Here is a 12121-nt window from a genome sequence, read left to right as displayed (position 1 = left end):
ATTTGCCTTGATAATCTAACAAAGGTGCTCCATAGATGCCAGGATGTCAATCTGATATTGAACTGGGAGAAGTGCCATTTTATGGTACAACAGGGAATCGTTTTAGGCCATGTAGTTTCAAACAAAGGGATTGAGGTGGACAAAGCCAAAGTAGAGGTAATAGAGAAACTTCCCCCTCCAAATTCTGTGAAAGAAGGAGAGCAAGTCCTTCTATTCAATTCAAGGTTGAAACTATTTCCAGGGAAACTCAGGTCAAGATGGTCGGGCCCTTTCACGGTCTACAAAGCATATCCTTATGGCACCATTGAATTATGGAACAACACCGGGGGCACCTTCAAAGTCAATGGACAAAGGGTGAAGCACTATCGAGCGGGAGATCCTATTGAAGAAAAGTCAGATATCACATTCTCTTCCTCACCACAAACTCAATGAGGATGAATACGGTCAAGCTAATGACCTTCTAAACAAGCGCTTGCGGGAGGCAACCCGATTCTTTTTGAGGAGCCGTCGAGATTCCTATGCTCTCCTTACGCTGCAATGAGGCCATTGCCGCATTTAGCTTGGGGGAGTTGCTTCGTACATGTGGTACTCTCTCTCTCCTTATCTCTCTTATCTTTCTTGTTTTATTTTAGTGTAGTTATTTTAGTTGTTTTTTTTAAAAAAAAAAAAAAAAAAAAAAACATACAAAAAATACGATCCAATGAATAATAAATCATGCTTCCCTGTGCCCCATTCATGAAAATTGTTTTAACTCTTGGTATATGATGACGAGTATTGTGGATAGGTTAGCCATGATTTGATGTTTGATTACTTGGATGTCTTAACATGAGTCAATTTTGCCCAACTACTTGTAAATATAGTGCTTGACTAGTTGATTTGGTTAGGAATGTGTGTTAGTTCCTGGTATGTCAATGAAGTTGAGTATTGGTTTATAACTTTGAGTAATGTTTGCATGACTCATTAATATGCACATTGAGGAGGACGAAGGCATTTGTTCCTCTAGGTGGCTTTCAGACGATATTAGATACATTTGTTCCCTTCTTGCTACCCATGTTGTTGCTTGTGCCCTTTTATTGTTTATTTTGCCACATTACAAGCCTATTTAAGCCCCATTGGTTACTAGTCCCAAGCTTGGCTTGGGGGAGCTAATAGTGAGTGAGGTGAGGGAGTTGTAGTGTGCATGTAATCTGCACAATTTTGGGTGGATTTGAGAAGTTTTTATTTGTTCTTATTGTTGTGGATTGAAAAAATTGGAAATTTATTGTGCAAAGAAAAAATTCCAATGTGAGATGAAAAAAAAGGGAAAAGAAAGAGCAAAAGAAAAAATTGTTTCAATGTTCAAGTGTTCTAATTGAAGGCTGCTCAAGAAAAAAAAGGAGAGTTCAAAGTTTGTTTGTTCACTCAAGTTCTATAATTTTATATTTTGTATATATGAGTGAAATTTTAAGTGTTGGAAATTTTTAATATAATTGGATGTTTGGTGAATTTTTGGTAGAGTTGAGTTGTGTTGGAGATGATTTGGTCATTAATTCATTTTGATCTTGGTTTTATTTATTAGGATTTTGGCTCCCTTAAGCATAGCTTTACTCTTACATTTTCCCAAATATTTCCTACCTTTTATCCTAGCCTTACATTACAAGCTTTGAAGACCTTCTGACCTTTGTGCATAGAGTTGTGTGAATGTGAAATTAGTTGTTTTCCAATGCAAAGAATGATTTGATATATTTCGAGTCGACTGCTAGGTTGAGTGCTTGTTTTCTTTAAACACACGAGTGCGTGAGTTTGGGAGGGCATTGTTCACATTTAAAGGAGTTGGATGGAGAGCGATCGAGTATATCTTTTACTCGCCACATAAATGAGAGTTGAGTGTGTGAACACTAGTCTTGAATTCTATATGCTCTTGTGGTTTGCTCTATTTGACTATTGTCAGACAGGATGAGTAGTCAGATGGATTTGATTGGTTGACTTTGATGCATAACTGTCGAGTTTACCTTTAATCGTATTTATTGATTTGAATTGCTTTTGGGGTGAAGTATTGATTTATTTATTCATTGCTTTGCTTAGGGACAAGCAAAGGTTTAGCTTGGGGGAATTTGATATACGTGTTTTATACAATGGTTTTCCCCGGTTTTACTTAGTAATTTTATATGGTTTTGAGCTCTACGGAGCCATTTCTTGCTAACAATCTCTTCTTTAGTGTATTCGATTGTTTTAGTAAGCTTTTCAGGAATATGAAGCGTTTCTAGGCAATTGGACGTGTTTTTAGTAGATTCGGAAGAGTTGATAGCCAAGAACTGCAATTTATGTGGAGTGCCCGACCGGGCATGGCTTGCCCGGGCAGACCGGGCAATGAAGAGTTCACAGGAAGAAGCCCAATCCTGAACGGTGCAACGCGCGCCCGATCGGGCAGGCTTCGCCCGGTCAGACCGGGCGATGAAGAAGTCAAGTTATGAAGATGCAATTCTGGAAACGTGTTACGCGCGCCCGACCGGGCGAGGTTCGCCCGGTCTGACCGGGCAAAGAAGGAAAACTGTCGTATTTTACGCAGCCTTCCTCCGCCCGATCGGGCGAGGTTTGCCCGGTCTGACCGGGCGATGTTCAAGATTGCGCGATTTCAGCTATTTCCGAATTTCTATCTTTTGAGGGTATAAATACCCTTTTGTAATTAACTTTTAAAGAGAGTTTTTCATTAGTTTTTCTCCTTAAGCCCTAGAAAACTCTCAAGAACCCTAGTTTTATTTCCTTTAAGCAATTTCAATCTTTTAATCCCAGATTAATCAATTGTTCATCAACAATTTGAGTTCTTTCAATTGGAGTAATTGGTATTTATCTTACTTCACTCTTTTCTGATATTCACTGTTCTCTAAATATGTTTTCTTTACTGTTTCTTGTTTTTGAACTTGATTTTGATTTTATTATGATGTGTGAGTAGTTTCCTTAATCCGGGATCTTGCTAAGCTCGATTATGATTGATGTATAAAGTAGATCTTTAAATTCCCCAATAATAATCCCAATTGACATGCTTAATTGATTGTGTTTATGCCAATACTAGATTAGGAATAATTAGTATTGTTATCATCCCTTTGTTCTTATTGCAACGGAAGTTGGGTATTAACGGGATTAGGTTATTCCAATTAAGGGTTTGAAGATCATCACGGAAGTAGATGATTGAATAATTAGGAATCTAGGCATGGTGTTTAATGTCCCTTATTCGCTTGATTCCACGGAAGTAGGCTTGATAGTTAATTTGGGAAGCCATTGATAACTTGGAAGAGACCTTTGGTATTATTATTAGGGATTGCTTTTCTTCTTGTCAATTGATTTATATATTGGGGGTAGATTTATTAGTTTATCAATCATAATCGTGGTAATGCTTGATCTTGGATGCTTTAGTTTATTGATTAATATTTCCTCTAGTTAATTGTGTTATTTAATATATTAGTTGATTATTATCATCCATTATTGATTGGTGACGTGCTTAGTGATTAATTGAGTCTGATTAATTGAATGAACCATAGTCTCTTGGGATTCGATCCTTACTTGCCCTACTACACAGTTAGAAGGAATAGTTAGGTTATTTTTGTTAGGTACGCGATAAGCCTATCAGTCATGTGTTTCTGCTGGTAAGTTTCTGCTTAAATTAGTTCTGATTTATGTGGGTTGGTGATTATTTAACTGATTGATTGTGTGTGTATATATATGGTTCAGATTTACTACCTGGATCACCTGCAACGCGCTCTAGTGCAGTAGGGTGTCTATCCAAGGATCAAGGTGTGGATATCAGAAGAAATTCGCGCCGCTGTTGCTGAGGATCGATTGACAAGGGATAATTATGGAAAGTTGATGGTAAGGCGTGTTATAGTGTACAGCTCTTTGAGTTTATGAATGTTGTTACTGAATACACTGTTGTGCAGCCTATAGATATAGCATACAATGGGGAGCCGCATCCCATGATCCCAAGGGAAGATGAAGGCTCTGAACAAGATGATGTTGTGGACAAGGTACATTTAATTTTGTCGATATAATCCTTGGTTGGTGGATATGAAACATGCCAGTAACAAGTTATGTATGGTGTCCATAAATTTGTGTGTTAGGTTTTGACACGGCTCGCTCCTAGACTGATTACCCTTGTAGAGGGCATTGTCGGGAAAGCCATGGGAGCTTTTGGTGGTGGTGGTGGTGGTGGAGGTGGGTCATATGTGAGTGATGGTGCTGGTGGTAACAGAAACAATGAGGCGAACACCGCAACAAACGGCAGCCTTATTAAGGGTCTACCGAAGGACGTTTTGATAGTTGCTCCAGAGGATCAGCCGAACGATGGTGATGTTAATAAAAAAGGCGGTGAAGAGGACTTGGTTCCGAAGTCGAAAGTTGTAGATGGTGTTGAGTGTAGTCGACAAACTCCTTTTGACAAAGCTTTGTTGGCTTTTGTCAGGGCTTGGAAGGAGGCTAAGGATGAAAATTAGTAAGCAAGCTTACCCCAAAAAAAGCAGTGATATTAAATTTAGTGTAGATAACATTGTATTTTATTGTTGTTGTTGTTTGTTTGTAGCCCTGGGCCGACAATTATTGAGTGCGATGGTATGGATGCTACTCAAAGAGATTGTTATCGGCTTATTGGGGGGAGAGCGCGGCTTGGTGATCAGTATGTCCGCATGGCCTCTGTGCTTTACACAAAGGAATGGAGTGAAACATAATTCCCGTTGTCTGGCAAGCGAATTCTATTGGACCCTACTTATGCAGTATATCAACAACATATATGTTATTTGCTTATTTATTAAGGGTTTTTAACATCTAGTTGTTGTTGCAATTCAATTTTTAATTGTTTTCCCAGACAAGGCTAATGCAAAAGAAAAAAGATTATGCGGATTCGGCAAAGATCCATGGGAAGGCCTTCTGTTCACATGACCTGGACGATATACGCGTTGTGAGGTTCCTCACCTGTTCTTGTGTAATTTAATTATTGCGTTCATGTTTCACTGAGTTTGAGCTTATTGTAGGTATTCATGCCGGTACTTGATTTGTCTGTAAAGGATGGTGACCATTGGTGGTGCTTAGCAGTAGATTTTGTGGAGAAGCAAATTTGGATAATTGATTCTCTTGTGAAAGAACCCTTTGAAGCTCATGCAGACATAGTTACGGAGTTGGTTAGTCTCTCTAACACAATTACAGGGTTCATGTTGAAATTCTGGCATTTGATTTGGTGGTGCTCTATTAATATACAGGTTCAGGACCTGGATGTGCTTGCTGGTTCAAATCGGCAATGGGTCCTTGATCAGATGTGCAATTGTCCACATAGAGTAATGGAAATGCCCCAGCAAACGGACACGTGAGTATTACCTTTGTTTACATCTGTTTTTGTAATGGAACATGCAAGTTTGCTTTGATTCTAACCTTTGTCCAAATCTGTGTTTTTTTGCGTAGTTACTCTTGTGGTGTGCTTATGCTGTCATGCATCAAACATTGCGCTGTAACTTTTTATACTCCTCATGTACTGGTAAGAAGTTGCGTTTTGTCAAGTGACTTAAAGTGTAGGGCTGTTTCCTTATTATACGCTGTTTAATTTCAATGCCAGGAGAAGTCTATCAATATACGGACCAAGATTTTTCTCGAAGATTTGCATAGCAAGTTCAATGCCATGAAGGTGAACCTGAAGGGTCTAATTAATGAAGATCGAAGAGGAGCAGGGAAGAGGAATGGGTCAGTAACAACAACTCAGTAGAAGACTTAGTTGTTTCTAGTAGACAATGTTTCAAGGTTGAATTTTCAGAGTCTTGATACTTATGTTTTAATTGACTATTAAGATGTGGGCCTTGTTAAGATATATTTTGTTCCTTATTATATTAGGGCCTTGATGGCTCATTTAGAATTTGGGTTTGGATTTGAAGACATGCCTTTTTGAAAATGGGTCCTAGATATTAATGTGGCATTTTCTGAAAATGGTCCTGTTTTAATATGGCCCTGTATGAAAATGGTCCTTTTTTAATATGGCCCTTTTTTTTAATATGGATCTGGATTTTATTTTGCCTTTTTCATATTTAGTATTTTGTTAAGTAATTCAAATGGGATACATAATTTGCCAAACATAAAGAGCTTAACTCATTACAATTTTTGTGCGTGTTTGGATAATGAACATATAGAGCTTAAACGTTTATTATGATAACCAAATTTATTAAAATTAACAACGACATAACAACAAAGTTTTTAAGTAGACGCACACAGTCAAAACGTTACCACATTCAAACATAAACATATAAAGGTAGAACTAGAAGACAGTGCAAGCTTCATCGACAACTTTCAAGCTAACCATTCGGCGCTGCTATCGCTACTCCACCCAAAACCAGCAGCACTTGACGAACCCTCCTTGATCTCATACAAGTGCTTTGCATGCTCTATACGTTGGACGTAAGCTGGTGGGTAGTCTTCGTATGTGAAAGGTTCAGCAATTACAGGGGAAGGTTATCCATTTCGTTGTACCCATTTTCAGCCAGCATCTTACTTCTGAATTTCATTCTTTCTTCACTATCGTTGTTGATCAGCTCTATTGGGTCCTCAACTGAGAAGTTAAGCCATTCTAGTGTTATCTCCATCTTCACTTTATCTGGCTTAATTAGGCATTCGGCAGCAGTGAATCGCCTACCAAGCAGGGCCAAGCCATATTGCTCTCCATTTTGGCAGTTGTACCTGATTGCGTCCTCCACATTGTAGTACCAGTCTTCTATGTGGTCATCAAACAACTCCAAAAACCACCTCAAATATTTGGTGTACTCTGGGTACGCCATACAATCCATGATGGCTTTCAAGAGTCTCCGTAAGTGGAAGATAACAGCAATTTTAGCAACATCTACCAAATAAAACATGAAACAATACGCTTCTTTGCGAAAATGTCTTGCCATACCAATTTGAAACATTGATAAGAAAGGGTAATCAGGATGAAAGTCAATACCTTTCACTGCATCAACTACACCCCCTCTAGCAATAGTAGCCAATTGATGACTGAACATCATATCTCTGCTCGTCTTAGGCATGTGGAAGTTCCTTATAACAGAATTCACGTCATGATTTCCATTGTCTTTGAGTTTCTTCACAACTCTTAAGAGCCTTTTCCGCTTCCTCTCTTGCTTTGCTTTCCTTGTAAGTGAGTTTATACTATATTAAAAATGGAAGTGAGTTTATACTATATTAAAAATAAGTGATTTCATGACGTGAGTTTATACTATATTAAAAATAAGTGATTAAAAATAAGTGAGTTTATACTATATTAAAAATAAGTGATTTCCATTGTCTTTGAGTTTCTTCACAACTCTTAAACCCTAAACCAGCAACAACAAAACAAAAATGGAAGTGAGTTTATACTATATTAAAAATAAGTGATTTCCTTGTACAAAACAATTATTGGGAAGGGAATATGATTTCTTCACCTTTGTTTCCCATTGATCACTGTCTCTAAGGGAATTTTGTGTTTTTTTTTTGGGTTTATGAAAATAACAATTTAAAATCTAGAATTTGGGAGGTGGTGTGATTTCATATCACCATACTACAAAAAAGACAAAAATTGAGGGCAATGGTACAACAAGATAGAGGGATATCTGTTTGCAGAGAGGGGTGGTGCCTTGAGCCAAACGCTAGCACATTTAGGGTGTACTATCCTTCCTTCTCCCTATTGGGTTTTCCTTATTTTTGTAAAGTAGTAGGTATTAACCTGTCAATTGTTCAAAACGTAGCATAGCTGAACTCTGACCACACTCAACTGCAGCAGGCTTTTCACAGTAGTAGGTGATGGGTAGCGGGCCTTTTCTCTTCAAAATTTTACCCGGAATTTGCAAAGTTTATAAAATAGAGTTTTGTAAATTTAACCATCCCCTTGTCTAATATATTACCCTCTCACTCTCCTCAGTTGTCTCTCCATTTTAACCAGAACAACAATCTATCTCAATAAGCAAATTTTCAGCATTACTGGTAAGGAAATGCATCTCCACCCTACTGAACCCGTGCTTTATTTCTCTCCCTTCAATCCATCAAAAACCCCAGAGCTTGATTTCAACTCCATTGAGTACTTTGCTAACCACATGGACTACTATCAAATGGCCCCTCCCTTACCCACCACTGAACTTCGTGAACAGCTTATAAACTCTCTTGACTACAAAACCATGACCTTCATCCCTAGAAATGTCATGGAAGTAGGCGATAATGACTGTCAACCAGCCTATTACCCTCTCCTTTCTGATCTGGATGGCTATCTGCACAAAGGGGTAGCTGCCTTTGCTAAGTGGTTCTGTGAGGACACAAAGACAGATGAATGTCCTTTGGTTCTAGAGGAGCTCATTCCTATCTTCGACATGAAGCCAAAAATCAACCCTGCATCCCTACCAATCTACACCTTACCTGTTAGAGAAAGACACATTTTCTTTTGGGAGAATTCTGCTGACATTCATGTCATGGAGGTGAAAGGTACTGTAAAGCTACTGGAGGTGAATGTGTTTAGCTGCATAACTCCTGTCCACAAGGTGAAGTACCACCGCGTTTCTATTTGTGGTAATCCCCACCACGATGTTCCTGGATCTGGTAGCTTTCCAATTGGCTCTGCTATTATTGTTTGGAATGCTAGAAACATCAACCGACCATTATTCAATGAGACATTCGAAAAAATCTTCTATGCTTTCTCCCCAGAAGTGGTGATAATTACTGAGGCAAGAGCTGATCAAACAATGCTCCACTACATCACTGAAAAACTCAATGGAGTGTACAGTGTAGATGCTTATTGTACTGTTAATGGATTCAGTCGTGTTCTGCTAATTTGGGCCAAGAGAGATGCGTACCCATGGACTCTCAAGCGGGGTAAAAGCTATTTCGGCCACCAGATGGGTGTGTCCATTGAGGTAATTTCTAACGTTATTGTTGTATATTTAAAATTAATATATTTTGTGTGTTTTTGGTTATTTTTCTTTTCATTTTTTAAAGCAATTTGTTGTTAGAGGTTCACTACTAAATCAGTGGTTCAATTTTTGTGATGTCTTTACTCAATCCGTGGTTGAATTTTTTTGATGTTAGTGGCTCACTTTTCTCAATCAAAGGTTCAATTTTTGTGATGGTAGTGGTTCATTTTAATCAATCAATGGTTCAATTTTTGTGTCGTTAGTGGTTCAATTTACTCAACCAATGGTTCAATTTATGTGTTGTAAATGATTCAATTAACTAAATTAGGGGTCTAATTTTAATGGTTTGTTGTTATTGAGTCAATTTTTATGATGTTAGTAATTTGTGACAATTTTTGATTTATTGAATGAATGTTTTGTATCAGTTAATATTAACTAGTTGAACTCATACGATGCCTTGAATCATGGTGTTAAATTGAGGTGTGAGGAGGCGAAACTTGATTCTTTTACTCCTGCTAATTAATTGAGGAGACTTCAATTTGATGATGTTAGTGGTTAGATTGAATCATTCTATCATGTCATATGTTATATTGGTTGATCAAATTAGATATGTAAACTAATTCTTGGTATAATAAGTTTATACGTAAAAATGGTTCAAATTGGTCAAAGAACATGTTTTCAAGAAATATCTCTAATCAATGGTATATTAATGTCCTTAAGTAATACTACATCCTAGCGCAGTGGTACGTTTAAAGTAGTGTGGCTTCAGTTTTAATTGTAGAAATACGACAACTTGTGTGTCACACTTACTTTTATTTGTTACGTTTGATTCTTGATTAAAAGTCATAGTAATTAATTGAATCGGTTGTTTTATGTGACTATTTTCACAGCCCGGCTATAGGTTTCGTCAGTGGAAAAACGAGGATGACTATCCAGATGCATAAGGTGTAGTAGAGAGTTCTTGATCTTCGTTTTTGGAGGATGGTGTCGCTCCGGGTTGATATGTGAACCTCTTTTGGAAATGCTTATATTTGTTGTGTGAGCGGTTATATGCACCGAACTCTTTGTGTTTTGAGACAAGTATCTTGTTGGATTACTTTTGTATTAAACAATGTTAAAATGTTTCAGGAAGCCCCCTTTAGCTGTGGGTTACTTTATTTGTGAAATTTCAATTTGAACTACTAAAGTTGATATGTGGTTCTTGTGTCCCAAATTAAAGGGATATCCAAATTAACATGAAACAACGCAAAGAGAATGTCGCATATTGCAATATGTGACGACAAGTAGATAAACGAATGTAGAAACTAACTTAAACATTAATTAAGACTCAAATAGAATCTTCTAATCAAACTACAAATTTTACCACTATATTTGCCATTTATTTCTTTCTAATGCAAATTATGTAACACAGCTTTAATTAATAGTCTAGGAAATGAAAATTCTGAGTATATTTGTCATTAACTCCCTATTATTTAGAATACCAATGTTGAACAATAATAAATTAAAAAGGAATTAAACATAATTGTAAAATAAAAAGATTAAAAAACCAAATAGTGAAGGTAACCAACCCTTAACAAAAAATTTCACAATTAACACTTAGAGAAATAAACTTAGAGAAAAAAAAAGGATTTTGAAAAGTCATCATTACTAATTGCATTGATTCGCGCAGAACTTCGTTTACTGCACCAAAACATCTTACTTCACTTACATCACAATTAATACATAAACCCATTTTTTCATCTATAATTTCAGATTTCAAACCCTTTGAAAGGTTGTTCAGTTCCATTGGTCTCCCAATTTCTCCAAAATTAAAGCTTTTAATTTCTTAACAAAAATGGCAAGCAACAACAAAAACAAAAACATTTCTTTGCCTTCAGAGGACGAACAAAGTTACCTACAGAGAAGGATGGAGTATCTAGAAGCAGAATTGAAATGGATGGACAGTCGTCGTGCTGAGAAGGAAAGCCAACTACAAGAAATGCAAAGTCGACTTCAGGAGTGCATACAGAGAAAGAGGAAGTTGGAAATCCCCAAGGGAGTTGCTGAGTGTTCGGCTGGGAGGGTTTCGAAAAGGCGGAGAACAGAGGGAATGACAGAGCACCAACAGAAGTACCAGGGGGGAGTGCACCAGCGGAGGGAGAAGAAGGTCATGACGCTGACGATGAAGGAGGAAACAGAGAGGTGGAGGAAGAGCCAGACACTGTGTCTGATGATGATGACGAAGACGAGGACGACGATGGTGTTGCTGATGCTGCAGCCCTTCAGGATCCTTTCTTTGTCATGGATCCAAACTTTGACGAGCCATCGGGACCTGAATCGTCTGATGTCCCGCCCTATGACTCTGGGTCCGGAACAGAGGCCTCGTCTTCCTCGTCTGCATCAAGCAACTCCGATCAGGAACGCTCTCCTCGCAACTACTACAACATGGTTTAACCCGCATCTTTCCTTTTTATTTTGGTTTTCCTTAGTTGTTGATGTTTCTGCTGTTAAAACAATATTTCTTTTGTGTCGTATAGATGTTTTTAGTTAATAATTTATGCAGTTTGTTCTGAATGTGTTAAAACAATATATCTTGGATGTCGTATATATGTGATGTAAGTAATTTGAATTAACTTTAATTTGAAATGGTTTTGTTGAATTGATGATCATATGAATGTTATGATATTATTTATGTTTATTTTGAATTGTTGATGTGATTCTGAAATTGATGATCATACCTCAGTGTTTGTTCTCATGAGTTTGGTCTGGTTGCTTGTATTATAGGATAAGTATGGTTTCAGATTTGTTAGGCTAATTTGGGTATTCTGTGTTTGAGTCTACCATGTTTGGGTTCTCTGTTTTAAGTTGCTAGTAAGGGCGCTAGTGCCATATTGATTAAAACTCCCGCCACCAATTCCTGACAACCATTTTACTACTATAGTGTTCATTTGATAGTCAATTAACAACTACCATTTAATCCTTTAAGGAAACCACTATTGAACTAAAGGGTACCACTATTGCACTTCAAAATATCTAACTAAATGTATTTAGGGTACCACTTATAAAATATAGGGTACCACTACATCAATTCACATGATTAGAAATAAGTTCCTTACATTCTACACATACTCTATGGCTCTATTTTTAGTCTTTGTCCTTCTTTATGCATACCCTGTGACAATAGGTCACATTAAGAGTATTTTATGTGAACCCACTTGCCTAAACACATACAAGGCACAGTTGTAGGGTTTTCATTGCCGTTACTT

General features: G+C 37.4%; 1 protein-coding gene across 2 annotated transcripts; it reads left to right on the top strand.

The window, feature by feature from the left end:
* The first annotated feature begins 4158 nt into the window (after positions 1 to 4158).
* On the top strand, positions 4159 to 5927 carry LOC110689545. 2 transcript variants are annotated; one of them, XM_021866322.1, is made up of 5 exons: positions 4159 to 4465; positions 4553 to 5147; positions 5226 to 5329; positions 5425 to 5497; positions 5576 to 5927. In XM_021866322.1, exons 2-5 carry the CDS (start codon positions 5007 to 5009, stop codon positions 5720 to 5722), a joined length of 465 nt encoding a protein of 154 aa, XP_021722014.1. In that variant the 5' UTR covers positions 4159 to 4465; positions 4553 to 5006; the 3' UTR covers positions 5723 to 5927. The 2 variants fall into 2 exon arrangements, with proteins under 2 accessions (XP_021722014.1, XP_021722013.1); XM_021866321.1 differs by having other exon boundaries at positions 4553 to 5329.
* The last annotated feature ends 6194 nt before the right edge of the window (positions 5928 to 12121 follow it).

The sequence above is a fragment of the Chenopodium quinoa genome, unplaced genomic scaffold, assembly GCF_001683475.1.
Source record: "Chenopodium quinoa cultivar QQ74 unplaced genomic scaffold, ASM168347v1, whole genome shotgun sequence".
NCBI classification, from domain to species: Eukaryota; Viridiplantae; Streptophyta; class Magnoliopsida; order Caryophyllales; family Amaranthaceae; genus Chenopodium; species Chenopodium quinoa.
This window is presented reverse-complemented; position numbering and strand designations above follow the sequence as displayed.

Coding starts and splice junctions, on each gene's coding strand:
- LOC110689545 (XM_021866321.1), top strand. CDS start 5,007: ATGCCGGTACTTGATTTGTCTGTAAAGGATGGTGACCATTGGTGGTGC. Junction 5,330..5,424: donor ATGCCCCAGCAAACGGACAC/GTGAGTATTACC, acceptor TTTTTTGCGTAG/TTACTCTTGTGGTGTGCTTA. Junction 5,498..5,575: donor TTTATACTCCTCATGTACTG/GTAAGAAGTTGC, acceptor TTTCAATGCCAG/GAGAAGTCTATCAATATACG.